The sequence below is a fragment of the Triplophysa rosa genome, linkage group LG20 (assembly GCF_024868665.1).
Source record: "Triplophysa rosa linkage group LG20, Trosa_1v2, whole genome shotgun sequence".
Classification (NCBI taxonomy): domain Eukaryota; kingdom Metazoa; phylum Chordata; class Actinopteri; order Cypriniformes; family Nemacheilidae; genus Triplophysa; species Triplophysa rosa.
The window spans coordinates 5,487,949-5,507,478 of record NC_079909.1 but is presented as its reverse complement, the minus strand read 5'-3'; the positions used below and the strand labels follow the sequence as shown (position 1 = coordinate 5,507,478).

The following is a 19,530-nucleotide window of genomic DNA, read 5'->3' as shown; positions in this document are numbered from 1 at the left end:
CATATTCAGTCTCTTGAGTCCAAGCATTTAAACATAACTGAATGTTCAAGTACCTCTCGGTTCAAGATCATGAACAGGCACATCGAGGTAAAAAAGAAGAAGAGAAAAAGAATCCACTTTGACATTCACACGGTCACATGACAGCACAGCGATTCATTTGAAATTTAAATGCCGTTGAATTATTGACAGAGATATTCCTGAATTCCCAACTAATTATCCGCTTCTGTTCCCCATAGGACGGACCTGAGGCAGGACAGACAGTCAAGGTACAGTCTTAATAAGCACTCCCTTTAAATTTATCATGAGTCTCCTGTGACACTTATCTCGTATTAAATAATAATAGTATTTCATTTACTACCTTAAACCCTTTGAGCATGTCAATTATGCATGTGTCTGCTTGAAAATGCTTTGTCCATATCTTGTGGGCATAGTGACGGTGACTTTGAAATGCCTGACTTCACGTTGAGAGGGTTGTTTGCTTTTCTGACTTTGCCTAAAGTTGTGAAGTAGTGAAGTGTGATCATTTTTCCCAGTTTGTGTTTCATAGACTATACATTTATTGCATTGAAAAACAATTTTAACAAACAAAACCTAATTCGGTGGTATTCAAATGTTTCAGGACTTTACACTGAATATAAAATATATTACAAAAATTGTGTATCGTGCACAAGTAATGCATGTATATATAACGTGTTATATTATGGTAATTCAAGTCAGCATGACTTTCATAATAAGATGCAAATATAAGGGAGTCACAAAACAATGTCGATTTCACCCATCGGGAATTAATCGGATTGTGAATAGTGTTCTCTGCATCGCACGTGGTTGTAATGGAGGTGTTGAAACATAAAAGCCCATAATAAATGACAACAACCTTTTATTTGTCACCACGCAGCCCGAGCAGCCCAACTCGCTTATTTTGAGTGATTTTTGTGCCCTTCCTGCGTTTCTCCGTGCTAATTATTTTACCGAGTACATCGGTTATATTGTCTTTCATGTGTGAAGTCATGTTTAATTGCATGTGGTATGAAGTATTGATTATGCATGTATAGCAGCCCGTGGCCTGAGGTGTGGAACCGTATTAAAATGGCAGTGCTGTTAAATATGGTAATTGTGGCGAGACAAAAAAGCACAGAATTCCAATGCTTCTGCCAAACAGTCTCTTTTGGAGAGTAATGTGAGATTTGGCTGTAACAGTCACATTAATGGGCTGCGTTTCCCGAAACCTTCTTAACGCTACGTCGTTCTTAAGTTCTACCTTAAGCTGTACCTTTTCGTTAATACGTGTTTCCCGAAACCTTCTTAGTTAAGTATACCTTCTGTAGGTCACACTTTCGTAAGGTTGGTCTGGACCGCTCTTAGTTAGACCTTATCGCCTTCGATGGTTCATACCGCTATGCAAAAAGCTTTTCTACATCGCAGTTTAATTTCACATATAAATTTAATATAATAATTTAATATAAAATTCTATTTAGTATTAAATTTACATTTTTACTTTAACTTAGTTTTAATTTTGCAAATAAAATACTCGGGTTTAATACTCTCAGTGTAGGCTATTGAAGTGTTTTCCTGAATAAAATTGTCATACACTGATGGTTGTTAGCGTTTTTAATTACAGCCTATTATCCCAAGGCACATCAGCTGGCAAACCAGTTGACAGGAAAGGCGTAGTCTATATAAAGGGAATGAATATTATGGGGAGTTTGGTCAAACTATGGCAGCGAGACAGCGAAGAGTCGTCTTAAATCAAAGATGGCGCCGTCCGCGGAGCCAGTTAGTTTATTTGCACAATTTCATTAGAGAACATTTTAGTCCCCTGGCTACCATGTCAGAAGAGAAAATTCTACACAAATTTAGTCTGCCACGGGAGCAAATTCTGCAGCTCTTGCATCTTGTTGGCCCAACTTTGTGGAGACAAACTCAGCCCCGAAAATCAGCTGCTGCATGGCGGCTCTTCGTTTTTATGCCGTGGTGAGTTTTCTGGAGGTGTTTGGGGATGAATATGGGCTGAGAAAGTCCTCGGTGTGGCGGTGCGTTCACTCAGTGACAAACATCCTGCTCCGTCATGCCACCGATTACATACGTATGCCTTTCGCCAGGCACGACGTGATGGAGGCACTGCAAGGCTTCCATGCCATTGTGGGTGTCCCGCGAGTGATTGGCATTCTGGATGGGACACTTATCCCTATACACAAATGAGTGATTTACGCCAATAATTTGAATCAACACAGATCGTGGAGAACATTAATGCACGATGGTAAACTATGAGAATATAAATGACCCTTTCAAAAACAAGCGAAGCCAAACAGCCAGTTAATGTAGCTGGTTAACGCAGAAATGTATGGCTGTGAGGGTGCGGGATCGGACACTTGCAAAATTATAAATACATACATACACACACATATTTCTTTCTTTATTTATACTATTTCAGTGGGCCCTGATAAACACAATTTCTTCTATTTCTAAAGCGTTTCTTTATAATAAACATTGTTTTGTCAATACTTTACCCACTCTATAACGCAAGGTAAAGCGAACAATCGATTCTCGAGGCATCGATATCAACCTATTCAGCACCACCGCCACGGACAGCACCTGCTAACGTGGCACTTAAGAAGGTTTACCTTAGTAACCTCAAAAGGTATAGTTCGGGGAACACGCCTAGAAAAGGTATAACTTGAGTTAAGGTGTACCTTTAGAGTCTTCGTAGCGTGCTAAGAGACAACGTTATCGGGAAACGCAGCCATGGTCATTTAAAGCTACAGTTGGTAACTTCTGTCTCTCTATCGCCACCTCTGTTTGAAACATAAAATTGCAGGTTACTTTACCTACTTCTCTTTACGTCAAATGATGTCAAACTTACATTTCCTGTGAAATCGTACCCATTGGCGCAACTTATAAATCATTATAAGCCTACCGTTGTGGATCAAGGTAAGATACGGAGACAGTTTTGAACATTAATTTATGTGCTCGCTCAATAACTGATGTTTTGTTTAACAAATAAATCAATACAAATGAAAGATTGTTGTTTCAAACTAAAACTAAATGGAGGAAAAACCATGACCTCTCTCTCTTTCTCTCTCCGGCAGAAAACATTTATTTTAATTATTCTACGTTTGTAGAGTCACTTGAAGCACCACCGAGAAATGGCTTTTCATTTTTAATGTTTATCATAGAGGTTTGAAGAGGTCTTGAAATAAACAAGTGCCTTGTTTTCCACAGCCGGAGCGACTGCACTTCAGAAAATGAACGCGCTGTTAGGATTTCTCCTTCTTAACAAGCACATTTAAGTCAATATCATGGCATTTCTGTGATAAGCATCCATTCACAAGCGCCAGTGTGTATTTATACTGATATTTCAGGAGTGAGTCAGAGAGTTCAGCGTACTCAATGAAAGGTCTAGTTTTGTTGAACAGAAAGGCCAGTGACACTCTGTAGTCTGCGAGATTTTAAAGTGAACGGGGAGTCACACTGAGGTAAAACTCTTTGTTGATGCGAGTTTGGAGACACAACACAATTTCCATCATTCAAGCATCTTTGCTGTACCCTACACATATTTTCATTATTATCATGTTGATTTGATTTTACTTATACTTTACGTTGTTAAGTAAGTAATTCAACTTTTATTAAAAAGCAGATGATATTTACAGAAAGGTTAAAAAGTAATGTTGTCTTAATTGCATTACCTCAGTCTACCCAGCATTCATTGCTCTTCAGTTGGTGTGGCTACTTCAGTTTACTCAAGGTCACATGACTCATCAATAGGAATGTGTGTAAACAGAGCCGGATACACACTGACAATGACAGGGCAGCTTAACCAGCAGAGAACTGCGTTAGCGGCACACAGGTCATGGGTTCGACGCCAGGGAACACACGTACTGACTACAAAAAAATACAAAATTTGAGTAACTGTATTTCATTACAGTTACTTTTTAAATGGTGGTAATCAAATTACAGTTATATCCGAAAAGTATTTTAGATTACCAAAGTGATTACTTGGAATTTCAATGGCATTTATTTCATTTAAACTTTATATTAACTGTAATGGGCAATTAATGTAAACAGGTATCGGTGATTCTCTGACTCTGACATTCTGCAAAAGCATCCCAAACTACAGTTCTACTCATTTTCATGCCCCTCGCAGAATATGCAAAATTGGAATAATTTTAACAAAATAAGAGGGATCTGGGTTCATACAAATTGCATATTAATTTTATTTAGTACTGTTCTTCATATACTCCATTACACAATTTGAGCCAATTTATACAAATTGCCACATAAAAAATTGACATACCCCTGAGTCTTTAATGTCTGTAGTTACCGGAATGATCAACGACTGTTTTCATGTTTTGCGAGTCCCTTGTTTAGGTAATTGCGACTTCTTATCTCAAAGTTCTTTTATCTTACAGTTCTGACTTTTTCCTCACAATTGCGAGTTTGTAACTCAAAAATCTGATTTATTTTCTTAGAATTGTGAGAGATATACACTCACAATTGCATCTGTCAGTCCAATGAGAGAAAAAACACTGACTTTTTTTCTCAGAAATGCGAGCTTGAGAAAAAAACTGAAGTGTTATAAAGTTATAGAATTGCATATAACTACTATTGTCAAAATTGCGAGATCTCGCAATTGTGAGTTTTTCATGCAATTCTGATTTCATAATTTGCAACTGCAAGTTTAAATCTCGCAATTCTAAAAAAATCGATTTTTTTTTTTTTTATTTAGTGATGAAAACAAGTTTCCATGTAACACAATGCATTCAGAGAAGGGGGTGAAAATGTTTAAACAGGATGATGTGTAAAGATTTTTTATTTTGTTTATAGATAATATTTTTTTCATTTAGTTCTGCCCTTCACATTAAGCATGTATAACCACATGATTCCCAGAAGACAAAATAAGTACATTTTGCCTCCAATTCAAAAAAGTTTACACACCCCAGCTCCTAATGCATTGTGCTGCCTTTTTGAGCATCAGCATTTTTCCTTTTCTTTTTTCTAAGATTGTGTGCTTTTTTATTTAAGATATATTGTTTAAAATAAAATGTAGAGGAAAACCAAGTCCTCTGTTTGGTGATCCCTTTGTGTTACGTACCTTATCAGTATTCCAAAGTATTATAAAGTATTTAGATTAAGTTACAGAATTTGTGCAATCTTATGAAATACGTTACAGATTACTTTTGTAAAGCATGTATTTTGTAATCTGTAGTGAAAACATTTTAAAAGTAACCTTCTGATAAAATGTATAATATGATAAATGCTTACTGATAAAATGCTATAAAATAGCTTGTGTCATGATTCTGGTCATAGTTTCCGAGTCTTGTGGCAGAATCATGACAGACTCATGCGTTTAGTGTGAGAGAGATGTGGTATTGCTTGCTATGGCGTACCACGCGCTCTCTCTGGTCTCTTCTATGTACCCCCCTCTCTTTTCCTTCTTACTGATTGTTAATGATTTGATGCCCCGCACCTGTTCCCCTCTTGATTGGTTCCCTTTATAATGCCCTTGTGTTTTCTGTCTTGTTGCAGTTCGTTGTGTTTCTATGCCTTGTAAGACGTAGCGTCTTTCTCTTGTCTTGGAAAGCTTTGTGACCACAGTAAGTCTAGTCAGTGTAATCTTTGTCAAGTGTTGTCTTAGTTTAGTTTAGTTTAGTTTAGTTTAGTTTAGTTTAGTTTAGTTTAGTTAGTTTAGTGTTCCTGTTTAGTCTGTGTTATTATATTCCCGTTTTGTTGTTTTACCCCCTCGTGGGTTTTTGTTTGTGTATTTTAATAAAGTGTTTTTTGCCTGCGCCTGGGTTCTCCGTTCACCCATCCTGACAAGCTTGAGTCAAACTCTGGATGTTCTTCAAATAAAAGAAAACCGTCAAGTAATTGGGGAACTTGCAACACTATGACCTACAGTTTTTACTCACAAACAGGGCAGTGATGTTTTATTCTGTAGGTGCACCTTTAGTGTAGGTTGGAGGAAGATGTCCTACTCATAAAAGCAGGGTTTGGAATTATAGACCACCTCGGAAGACGTAAACAACACTGGTCCAAAAGTTATTTTTTAACACTGCACAAACATTTGAACAGAATACAACCAACAGAACACAACACAATCAAAATGTTAAACAAAAATATATTTAAGATTCATTTACATGTGTAAGATTTAAAAAATACAATTCAATTAAAAAATAAACTGGAAGTTCTTGTAGATCAATGTTTACATTTTGCCAAGTGGTCCACAGTCGGGCACTGCATGTAACATCGTCCTTGGAGTGTTTGGAACACGCTAAACAAGGACACATCAGTATCATTGCTGCTAGCACTGTTCATTTTTTCTACGGCAAATATAACTTTTCAAATACTGCCTCTTTTTGTCTTTAGTTCTTTAAAGTCACCATGGAATTGAATTTGACAGGTGTCCTTTTTTAATAGAATACTGTAGTGTTTTTTATAAACGACTTGTCTGTGTACTTCATTGTTTTTTTTTAATTCGTGTGCCCTCATAATCTTCTTGTCATGATTAATGGCGTGTGGGCGGGGCTATCTGAGACTCGTTTCTGCCTGCGAATAGATCGCTGTAATTAGCAACTACACTGTAAAAAACGGCTAGTAAGATTTATGATTTTTTTATGTACATTTGCGCAACATTTGCACACATTATTTTTAAAGTAAATTTTACTTAAAAAAAACTGTTCGCAAAAACTTGACCCAAAATAATAAGGAAAATTTACTTTAAAAAATTAGCAAATTGTGTGCAAAACACGCAAATTGTCACAAAAAAAAGTTTTTTACCATGTTGCAACTGACAACGATCCAATCAGTTCTCGATGGATGAAATCAAGTCCCATCCTACATTTTTTTCTCGCTTCAGAAGCCATTTCACTCTGATATACGTCACGATATGGAAATAAAGACAATCGCTACTAATGTCTTATGCAGACTTTAATTTCACATGTGAACTGTGAACTAGCTGTGTGGTGTTTTGTAAATTTGAGCATTTTTAAATCTCAGGTAAATACCTTTTGCACAATTCACCATCCAGGATCAATTGATCATTATTGGAAACATACTTTCTATAAAGTGAGCTTCACTCAGTGGGTCACACTTGAAATGTCCTTACAAGTACTCTCTCCGTGGCCTTCAAGGGCACCGAAATGTTCTCTCTTGATTGAAATTCACCCACAGCCTCAGCAGTGAAGCTTCTGTTGTGTATCTTATGATAGACAGTGCTTTGCATCCTAAAATTTTGATTGAATGCATAGCACTTGCTTTCTGGTGTGCTACAACTGTTTGTTTAAGGAAAAGATTATTGTTTGCTTTGAGGTAAGGTTATTAAAGCCACACTCTTGAACTTTTGCTCACTGCTCCCCCATGTGGTAGATAAGCGCAATTGTCTGTTACCAGTGTCGTAAATAATGTCGCTGTGTAAGCTTCCCTGTGGGCAACGCAAAACACGTGAATTTGTTGACTAAACTGATGAAACCGGCGAATGTAGAAACGTTGTTTGGAAACCATTTTGCACTCTTCCGCAGGCAGGGGATGGGCGGGGCTGTGTGTACCGACCCCAACACAGAACTTACAGAGTGTGGTTGTAGCCGCTAGTAGGCTGCTCAGGTAGCAGCGGCAGTAGAATTCATCCAGTTAAGAGTTGTTCCACCACTGAAATTATTTCAGAGATATTATTTTAAGGTCGAAAAAATGACAAAGTGTTGCTTTAAAGTTTTAGTAAACTCTGTTCCATGCGGTTGGTGTACATGGGTGTACGCGTAATTAGTGTCGTACATACAAGTTATGAGTGCCCTGCAAAAAGTGAACTTTTTGTGAACTCAAATTTTTTTTAAACTTTCTTCTATTACCTTATAAACGCAGTAGCTTACCTTGAGTTAGGTTTAGGTAAATTTCTTTCATTTATGACGAAAGTATTAAAAGTAACCGTAACATGCACACAGCAAAATATATTTTATTTTAAGTTGTTTATAAAGATTTTCATTATTGTCTTGAGATAAACAATTCAAAATTCGAGGCAGTGCCTAGAAGCAAGACCTTTATAAGCACCAAAAGACAAAATAGATGAAAAACAGGAAAGAGGTAGGTGGGCAGTGCCATAAATATTCACTAGCGCTTAATGGATGGGTTTGGAAGCGGTTGGTTCTCTTGTCTATTTGTTGGTGTTGTTAATGTTGCTTTTTCCCCTACGTCTCATCTTCCTCAAGCTCATTAGCCCCACACAGCATGCTGGGAACATCAATTCTCCCCAGCCGAGAAAAACAGCGTTGCTGTCATTCGATTAATGGAAATGCTCGAGTTCCAGCTCGCCGCCAAAGACCCGTTCTAAATCATCACTTCTGCCCACAGCTGCATCACAGAGCAGGATTCAGACCCGCGGCGTTCCGGACTCTTCCAATGTTGTCTGTCTGTTACGCTTGATCTGGGATGAAGATGGTGAAAGAGACACATCAGATCTCTAAACCGTCCCCAAGACCAGCTGCCATTTTGCCTGACTGCTTTCTAAATTGTGTATTAAATAAGCACCATGAATTATTGATTGACCTGAAGTTTCACAGTCAGGACAGTTTAGAGGCCGACGTGATGTGCTTTGTAAAATGCTCCCAAACAGAACTGCCGTAAAAATGGCATGGAAAATGATGCAATTGTCCCCGTGGAGCATCTTTTAATCTTTATTTTTATTTGCCAATTTAATAACTCGAACTATTTTTCAGCCGGGCCTGCGCTCGCAATAAGACGGGTCGGTTTGTCAATACAAAAGTGGTCAAAGAGAAATGGATTTCGGATTGTAAATTTTATGTTCACATGGACGAACTCACAAAGCCAGTATTGTACATGCCTGCAGGGTTTAACATAAAATATTCAGCTTTGGTGAAATCATAAAACATGGGCTGTGTCTGAAATCACTCATTCAGTTACTTATTCACTATTCCCTGTATAGCGAATGACACAGTGTAGTAAGCCTTCACATGCAAGATTATATGTACTTCATAAAATATGTTTCTTACTTTGGTAAATCATGTTTTTTAATAACAATTATTTAATATATTCTTATGATATTCATTTATTTTGTTATCTGTGATAAAGTCATGAGATGCTGAGATAGGCTATTTCACAATGATTAAACCTACAGAAAAATAAAAAACTTTTTAAAATCTAAACTTACATTTATTTCTTGGTTATTACCTCACATTATAGGAGTCAGTTTCAAGCGGACTTAAAATATAATAGTAACTAAGAAAATGAAAAGTGGAAGACTTGCATTGCGAAAAAAAAGGTAAAAGTAAATTGAAAAAAAGAAAAAATATATTTTTTATTTTAAAGCTCAGCATCATTTTCTACATTGAGATATAGGCAAAAGTATACACATGCACTTTAAACCAGAATGCATTATGGGTAAAAAAGCGAACTGTGAAATGAAATTGTTCTCTCAGACGACACTACAATTATAGATGACGTTCCATATGGTGCACTGCTGTATGTATCGAATACTGTATGTAGTGAATTTCGACCCAGCTAGAATCCTTCATCCAGACGTCTGGGAAATGCTGCACATCTCTATGGACCTCGCAAAAAAAGAAACATTTTTTTTGAGTCTTCCTAAACCAAATAGCGCGGTTTCCATAATTTATAAACTAATTTGGAACATGGAGTTACTCTAAATTAGAACCCTGCCTAGTCCTTTTATGAAAACAGATTATCCCTTGCATATAGCACACCTGCTATGCCACAGCACTGGATCCATTTATCACTCACATTATTGCAATCAGGTGCCTGGTGCTGGAAATACATGGAGGACGAAAGAATGGATCTATGATTTAATAAAGGCGCTGCACTCTATAGAAGCGAATACATTTTTTCTAACCTCTCTGCCTAGAGCTATATGAAGACAGAAGACAGATCTAAGTATTCATACGGTGAAATTGGGTTTCCTTATTCTCTATCTAGCAGAAAACCGGGGAGTGACTCAGGAATTTAGTCATTTGTCTTGCTTTGGATGGTGATTTATCTCGCCGGCGGTGCGTGATGGTTTGCAGTTAAAAACTCCTGAACATATTCATCATTACCAACATAACTGAGTTGCGTTTCTATGTATGGACTGTTTTGAGCAACGCCTCACCATTTGTGATGGATTTATAGCGCGTTTCATCATCGTTTGCGCAGGAGGACGTCCGTGTTCTAGTTTGCTGTGCTATCTGCTTTTTGAACATTGCGATTGGCCCATTATGATGTCACAGGCCAACAGACTGTTCCAGGAATATTTTTGATGGTGTACAGATTGTACTGGACGTGATTGTAGATGGCACGTATTGTATTTTTCTGTAGGTTCCTGTTATTATAGTTATTATGTTGTTTTGCACCCAGGAGAAAACACTTCTAAATTTAGCCCAATGTACGATTGAAGCTAAATCTGTTTTGCATCTAACCAGAGGACATGAAATCGTTGCATTTACGTTGATCAGATGTGGTCTTTTTTGTCCTGTACCCTTATGTGGCCTTTTAAACCAAGTGTAATTTAAAGGGACAGTACACCCCAAAATAACCCTTCATTTACTCACCCTGGAGTTGTAACAAATCTATATACATTTCTTTGTTCTAATGAACACAGAGAAAGATATTTGGACAAATGCTTGTAACCAAACAGTTCTTGGCCACCATTGACTCCCATAGTAGGAAAAATGACACTGGTAGCCAAAAGTGCCCCAGAACGGTTTGCTTTTTTACATTCTTCAAAGTATCTTCTTTTGTGTTCAACAGAACTGAGAAATTTATCAAAAAATCCTATTATGGTAGAAAAATGAACAACCATCACAAAACATACAAATAGTCACTGATCACCCATGTAACCTATGTATGTCAACTTATGATCGCAACTGTATGTACTTATGCTAAATATTTCTTTATATTTTATTTTTGTATATATTTATACTAAATATGATGGTAGCCTATTTGTATCAGCATGTCTATGATGGCTAAAAACACTGTCCAGCGATGCAGCGCTCCAGTGGAAGACTTAGGGAAAGATCTATCTTCCTCTAATCTGTAGTTTGCACTGTGAGGCTCTATTGCTTTTGACCCCCGTGTCTTAATTGGTGGCCAGCTGTTGGTGACAAAACGCATTTGTTTGCCTGTCTGACTGGATTTAACCTAAACAATATAAATAGCAGAGCGGCCATTTTGCACATTTGTTCATAGTCAGAAGCTAATTAAAAGACATCTGTTTTGATTTGAGGAAAGGACACTTTACAAACGTTTTATTCCTGTAGAAGTTGGTTGCAGCTGGAGATTTTTGGCCCTGGAGAACGGTGTTTCAAGTTTACGCGGTTGGTTGAAATGTAAAATAACAACTTGATCAGCTGCTGAGTGGATTTACGCCCTCGACAAAAGCCAAAAGCGAGACTCAAACCAGAATCTGTTGATTAAAAGCAGATTTAAATACCACTTAACTCAGTGATTATAGGCTGTTCGGCTTTTAGCCATCATCATAATACTTATGCTGGATTTTAGAAGAACAGAGAATGTTTTTATTTCTCAACGTTGCAATTTAAGCGGAGGTAACATGCTATTTCATGCATTCTGACTTCTTTACACTGTTAAACGTGCTGGCTTCTCAAGCTTAACATGGTCAACCTGTCAAAAAACGAGTTAACTGTATGACGTAGTATTTCTGTGCTCGATTCACTCCGCCAGGGTTCGTACAGGTTTCAGAAAGTTTTTAAATTAAATCCATGTATTCCCGTTTCGCAACAAGGGTTCTTAGTCCCTCATTGGACAATTCTCCCAGAAAGTACGCCCACGTGTCATCCAGCGAACGAAAAAACACACCCACGCGCGAGAATGTGAGAAAAAGCACGCCCATGCGTCAACCAGCCAGTGTGAGAAAGAGCACGCCCATCAATGCCGCTTCACTTGGCTGATGGAAGTTTAGCTGTGTTTGTTTGCTCACTGCATTTCAGTTATGGATGTTATATAAACTGTGGATATAACGCTGGATTTGGAGATCGTTTGAAACTGATAGATGGCGCGGTCTCAGCGCTAAAACTAAAAAAAGTCAAACTAAGTCATATGTCTGTGTTTTGTCGGCAATCAGCTTGCACGTGCATAATGTAAACAACACTAACTTACTGTATAGTTGTAACGAGGTTCAATAAAAGGAAGAAAGGAGGCGGGAACCGGCGAACATTTAACACTAAACTTTAATCAAAAATAAACAAACAATAATATGGTAATAATATAGTAAAAGTAGGCCGGCAGCCCCTCACTGACGACTGCCGGCCACACAAACATAAACACATAAACAAAACTTAACATATGTCTAGGCCCGGTCCTCTCTCGTCGGCAGTCCAGTCGATTCCTCCCTTTATGCTCCCAATCTCCTCCGTGGGCGATGCGGGACCGGCGCACGCACAGCTGATTTCTATTATCACTCACGCCATCGGCCCCGCCCCATGGCTCCCGTCCCGCCTTCCTCGCCACAATAGTGAATTAGTGCGATGATGTGTTGTGTGCTCGTGCTGTAGTTCCGTCCCCCTGCACGCCTCCAGGCACTCGTCTTTTTCCGGAAATAATCGCACAGCTGTATTTCTCTTTTATAAATTTGATCAAACTAAATACTATTTGAAGATATGAAGTATGCAATGCTACTGTATAGGTACTCAAGATTAATATGAGATTGACAGAAACTGCGTGTGTTACCTCATCTTTAAGCAAATAGATACAGTACAAGAGACCATACAACAGTTTAGTGTAGAGTTATTGTTTAAGGGGGTTGTTGGACAAAATCCCCCTTGGTGTTAATGCAAGTTTACTATTTTCACAATTCTTAAAAAAAAAACGGTTAAGTGCATGTTTTAAAAAATCATGTTCACGTATAAAACTTTATTATACTACGCAAATGCATTATGTTATATCCTTCCACTAGAAAATATAGTCCCTGGAATAAAACAGCATTTTTTCATACAGGTCATGCGCAGAACTTTAAATTGTAATGCTTGGATATTTAATATAAAACAAGGGAAGTAAAATCATGCACAAGGTAATCCATGGTCTATATCATGTAATATATGCTACAATGAATGTCAGACTCTGACCCCAAAGTCTCGCTCGTATTTCACCTCACCTTGTCAGATTGCTCTTAAAATCACCCATTTTTATCCGTCCAATTTTCTGCACCGTTCAGTCGGTGGCCCTTTGCCACTTGCTCCAGTCTGCCGAGCTTTTCTTCTCCATGCTAAGCATCCCGGTAAAAAGTCTTCTTGATGAAATGGCACTCTCATGTATGCGTGTGTGTTTTTGTACTTTTCTCAAGGTAGGCGAATTTAATAATGCAGACATTATGCAAATGGACTCATTAAATAGAAAACACATTGCAACAAAGCAGATGCCTCCAAACATGTTATCTTGTTTGTAACATTTATAAATACTTATTCACCAAGCCTGAGCTGTTTATCACAACAGCCTAATGAAAAATGAATTAAAAAGCATGGTAATTAGGTTATTATACCCTAGTAGAGTTCAACACAGTGTGAAAACCTTCTAACGGCTGACGGTTTGAAAGATAGGTGATTATATTTGTTTGTTTGTCCTGGGTTGTGATTTATGTTGTGCTAAAGATATGCTCTCGGTGATTGGACAAAGCAATCAGAGCCTTGCTTATCATACAGTCAAAGTTTGGGACTTCAAGGTGACATCAAAAGCTTTAAGATGTCATGTGATGTGGTTGGGATGTCAGAACGCCCCTCTTCTCACCTTCACTTTTTATATTTAATATATTAAGTTTTTATGTGTCCTATCCACATAACAAATAATGTCTCTTATCCTTTTATAGAAGAGCTTTGTTACATTGATAGTGAATGATCGGACACAAAACTGTTGGTGAGGATGGTGACAGGGACTTAGCTTTTATTTTATCTTTTAAATTAAAAAAAAAAACTTTTTAACAGTGAAAGTTTTACATTATTTTAGAAAAAAACAATGTTTAAAAAAATGTTAAAGTTTTGAAATGAATGTGTCTGAACATGACATACCTTATTTGTAATGCCCAAAAGAGCAATTTATTGATGCCGGTATCTTTTAAAGCGGAGGTAACATGGTATTTCATGCATTCTGACTTTACACTGTTAAACGTGCTGGCTTCTCAAGCTTAACATGGTCAACCTGTCAAAAAACGAGTTAACCGTATGACGTAGTATTTCTGTGCTCGATACACTCCTCCAGTGTTCGTATAGGTTTTGGAAAGTTTTTTTCGAACATGGATTCCCGTTTCGTTACAAGGGTTCTAAGTCCCTTATTGAACAATTCTCCTGGAAAAGCACGCCCACGCGCCATCTAGCGAGTGAAAGAGCACGCCCACGCTCGAGCGTTAGAGAAAGAGCACGCTCATGCGTCAACCAGCCAACGAGATAAAGAACACGCCCATCAATGCCGCTTCACTCGGCTGGTGGAAGTTTAGCTGTGTTTGTTTGCTCACTGCATTTGGGTGATGAATGTTATATAAACAGTGGATATAACGCTGGATTTGGAGATCTTTGAAACTGATAGATGACGCGGTCCCAGTGCTAAAAGATGGGATGATGCGATGATGTATTGTGTGCGCGTGCTATAGTTCTGCCCCCCCTGCAGTTCGTCTTTTTCCGGAAATAATCATACAGCTGTATCTCTCTTTTATAATTTGATCAAACTAAATACTCTTTGAAGATACGATGTATGCAAAACTACTGTATAGATACTCAAGATTAATATGAGATTGACAGAAACTGCATGTGTCACCTCATCTTTGACATTTTGGAAGCCAAGATTGCATGAGAATTACCTATATCTGAAAGCAAACGAACGAAAGCATATGAACTAAAATATAATTCATGATAAAAATCTTGACCTATACCCAGAGGTCGCGTTAACCAAAAATTCTCCGCCATTGACGGAGTTTTTATACCAATGACGGAAAAATCTGAAGGCCGTCCGTCGTTTTGACGGATTACAATAAGGGCAGTATGTAATTCCCCTTTTTGTCGAGCTGGTAGCATCCAATCATTTCCTTTCATCAGAACGTGATCGTACGTTTCCAATTCATTTTGCCTCGTCCATTCAGGAAAACCCACGCGGGATCAGCGGAGACTCGCGGTGCGGATTCAGGGGCGTGTATAAACAAGACGACTATGATGGCCCACCACCGTCTAATTTGTTTCACCATAGTTTCAAAACGAACTGAACAACACAGCGATCTCTAACGTTGTGTGTGGTGTTGTTTCTGGATCTGATTCTTCAAAGCGTGCATCTGTCATTTAATCAGACCCTCTCGTCGCGTGCTCTAATACACATACAGGCGCACACTCGCACAAACCAGTGGTGCGGTGTTTACAGACTTTTTTCTTCAGATAGCGATAGCGTCATTTTGGATAAACCTTAACTTTCAGTGAGTGGAAAAAGGTGTCTCTGCGTCTTCTCCTTTCAAGACGTAACAGCAGCTTAAAGTTAACGTTACTTGTAAGTGAAGAAATGAATGATTACAAAACAGCGTGTATAAGCACCTGTCATTGTTACTGACTGGACATGAACATTTGTCTGTAATTAGTATTTTATGTCTGACAACAGAAACATTAAATGTATAAATGACTTTGGCTTTATTGGGTATTAAAATACAGCAAGTTCAAAGAACTTTTGTACGTTGTCGCGATGATGTCACAAACATGCTAATTATCACGTAATATCACCTTGCACCATAGTGACGGGTAAAAATAGATTATGACAGATTTTTTTACAAGCCTGTCCGTCAAAACAATGAAAAAGTCTAGCGAAACCTCCTTAAAAAAATCGATTGTTTTAAATCATGCATAATAACCAGAAGAGGAGAGTAGAGGAATGAAGTGAGCAGTGGAACAGGTCCATTTTTATCATCGTCACACAATCTGCTCAGACAGGTATCAAAAGGTGAAAAGTCACAGAACCGTCCACAGCTGTACATAATGCATAATCCATCCCTGAAGAACAAACAAAAACTAGGATTAAAAATGCAATGTACACACAAGGCTTGATGTTGTGAAACACAAGCAGTTCTGCTGGGACTGGAATTACGTGGCTAATGTGCACCCGAGGAAAGCACAATTTCACAAACTAACCGTGCAGATGGCCAAGTTTGTGACAGCATATTGCAGAGGGAATTTGCCGAGGACATCTGACAAAGTCAATTTAAGTTTTAAAAGTCTTCCAGGTTTACAGATGCATGCTTAGTGGAATTTACAGTAACACTTTCCTGATGTGGGAAAGTTGTCGCGAAAAACAGCTCAAACTGGCAGACGGTTGTGTTGTAATGAAGGAAGTGATGTGGAGGGTGGTGAAGCGTACCTGCCTCACTTTCCCTGCCTGTGAACTCGGCTTTATTGAATGCTTTTAAACGTTTCTGTCCTGGTTTTCTTGTCATTACAGCATGTCCACGTCCACGTGCTGCCGAGGAAGACTGGAGACTTTGAGAGGAACGACAGCATCTACGATGAGGTGAGGGTTGCATGCTATACACGTTACGGTTCACGTGGCTTGGTGCTGTCAAGACGCGAGTTAAGTGTCATTGCAGGTATCTGTAGATGTGTTCTTAAAGGGGCAGTGCACCCAGAAATGAAGATGATGTCATCATTTACCAAGCCTCATAAAATATTCTGCCAAACTACTAATACAAAAATAAGGAATGTAGGTTTGAAAGCGATTACAAAATGTTTGTATTATGTGATACATACACTACACTTGCATGGTTTAATTATCTATCTGAACTTTTCAAAGTAAATGACTGTCATTTATATCATGCTGTGAATATGTTTTATTTCCTGTTTCTTTACGTGTGACATTTTGTATCCAATTAAAATATTTACTTTGAAATGCCAGGCTGAATATATATGAATGATATGCATATTCCTCTCAGCCTGTTTATTAACAGCCTTGCTTTTCTAATTCCCAAAAGTGCTTGGAGAAAAATGAAGGGTCTCGTTTCCAGTGGTCGACCAACGCATTATAAATAAGCTTGTTTTTAATTTGCATTTGGTCGTGAGGGTTATTCTGGAATTTTTCCATTTATATTTCCTCTGTCCTGCACAGCAATGAGAGTTTTTCCTCCAAGCTGTTTTTGCCTTCCTATAAATAATCGTTCCCCATTTAGTTTAGACTGTTAAATGTTTTATAAGCTAAACTAGATGCATTTACGTGCTCATAAAGCCTATTTAGGTGGCGACGGGGTTGTAACATCTCACTGATACTGAAGAAATGTTTCTTTCTCCTGAAGGTTTCTAACGTCGAGTTTTCTTTGTAGTTATTGTTAGTGGGAGGAGTGTGGGTGTTGTGCTCGTATGAAGGGTCATAATGTTACGTTTCAGGAGCAGAGGTTTTCTGTGGCCATTTAGTTTTGTGGATGTGAAATTAAAAAGAAATACACATACTGCATTCTTTTCTTTCACTGTAGATTTGTGGGTGAATTTGTACAGTATACACTATAGTGTAGTATTTTTTGTGTGTAAATTTGCGCAAGTTTTGCACACAGTTTTTAAAAGTACATTTTAAAATCTTTTTTTGCTTTTAAAGAAAATGTTACTTATTTTTTATTAAAAAAAAAAAATTGTACACTTTTTGTACAAAAACTTTTTGTACAGTTTTTTTAAGTAAAATTTTAATTTACACAAAAAATTAAGTAAATCTTACTAGTTGTTTTTACAGTGTAGGTCAAAGGTATAAGTCAAAAGAAAAACAGGAAAACATATTTATAATTATACCCATGGTTCCATAGCATTTTTGTATTGAGCTTATTATCGATATGATCAAAATATGTATTTATTTAACAGCAGTACAGTTCATTATTATTAGTTTATTTTACAGTATTGATAATATATATTTACCACTGTATTTACCACATTAATTACACTGTAAAATTTTGATTACGGTATTTTATTGTAAGGAATGTATTTATTACAAATATATTGAACCATCTGTTTATGTTTCTTAACCTTGAGTCCAGACATCAGAAAAATATCAGTCTATACACATTTTATATTTAAGATGAAGGACATAAACATGCATCTTCAGTAATAAACAATCTACTGTAACTACTGTAAAATCCTTGCAATTATTTGTACGAATATGCTAATGTCTCTCGTTCACTATGAGAACATTGTACAGACGGTTTCATCTAAACAACATAAACAAACGTTACTGCGCATGCGCACTGTCATGGTCGGGGAGGGAACACAAGGATGCAAGGACAGAGGACCCAGGCGCAGACAGCGGGTAAGGTGTTAACAAGACGTTTAGTAATTAATACAAAACAAAAACCCACGAGGGGATAACATAATAAAACAAGGGGATAACACGACATGACAAGACAGGACTAAAACTAACTACACTGACCAGACTGGAGATAACAATTAACGAGGACTACAATAAACTAAACTAAACTAGACTAGACTAGACTAGACTAGACACATAACAGGAACTCACCAGACAAATGATCCAGCACAAGACAGAGGACACAGGGGGATTAAATAAGGGGACAAATCAAGAGGGAACAGGTGTGGGGCATGAAATCATTACAAGCAATAATGAGGCAACGAAAGAGCGGGAACAGAGACGCGACTGGAGAGAGAGGGTATGAAAGGCCAACAGGGCCAAAACTCTCCCTACACATGAAACATGGGGTTCTGCCATGATTCCGCCACTAGACCAACAGAAACATGACAAAAAGCGGCAGAATCATGACACGCACTTTTGTGACCCCAACTGAACTTCCGGTAAACATTCACAAACAAAAGAGTGCCTGTAGATTATTTCTGATAACAATCAAAAGAAACCGACCGTTACTTGGCTAAACTTCCCTCTCCAATTTTTTTAATTTAGACTGCGATACCAAGCTCAACCGCTAGATGTCAATGTACCATACGGTTTGTTTAAATGCGACTGAACTACAGGACCCATTCAACAAATTGTTTATTTAATACAATGAACATACAACAAAATTCAACAAATCGTTTATTTAATACAATTATTATAGAGTAAAATAATAATACAAATTAATATGAACATAAATTAAATAAAATATAAATAGTTATATTATTAGACACTAGCCAAACACAAACCGGAAGTTTTTAATACAATGAACATACAACAAAATTCAACAAATCGTTTATTTAATACAATTATTATAGAGTAAAATAATAATACAAATTAATATGAACATAAATTAAATAAAATATAAATAGTTATATTATTAGACACTAGCCAAACACAAACCGGAAGTTTTTAATACAATGAACATACAACAAAATTCAACAAATCGTTTATTTAATACAATTATTATAGAGTAAAATAATAATACAAATTAATATGAACATAAATTAAATTTGGGGTCGATGAAATGGTCTATAATGTTCAAAGAGAACATTAACAGCCATTTGGCTGTAAACAAACCCCCATATTCATTGCACATCCCCAAAATAATTTGGGCTTCGTGCATTTATTAATTTACCATATTTAGGGATCCCTGTTGCTTTATCATACTGTAATACACTG

The 19,530-nt window shown here is 37.4% G+C and overlaps 1 protein-coding gene across 2 annotated transcripts in view; it reads left to right on the top strand.

Moving 5' to 3' along the window:
* Positions 1 to 19,530, top strand: part of fhit (fragile histidine triad diadenosine triphosphatase) — a 287,951-nt gene that overhangs the window by 218,190 nt on the left and 50,231 nt on the right. For both annotated transcript variants that reach the window (XM_057361549.1, XM_057361550.1), the window contains exons 5-6: positions 237 to 266; positions 16,414 to 16,482. In XM_057361549.1, the coding sequence (XP_057217532.1) occupies positions 237 to 266; positions 16,414 to 16,482 (99 nt within the window). The remainder of the gene's footprint in view (positions 1 to 236; positions 267 to 16,413; positions 16,483 to 19,530) is intronic.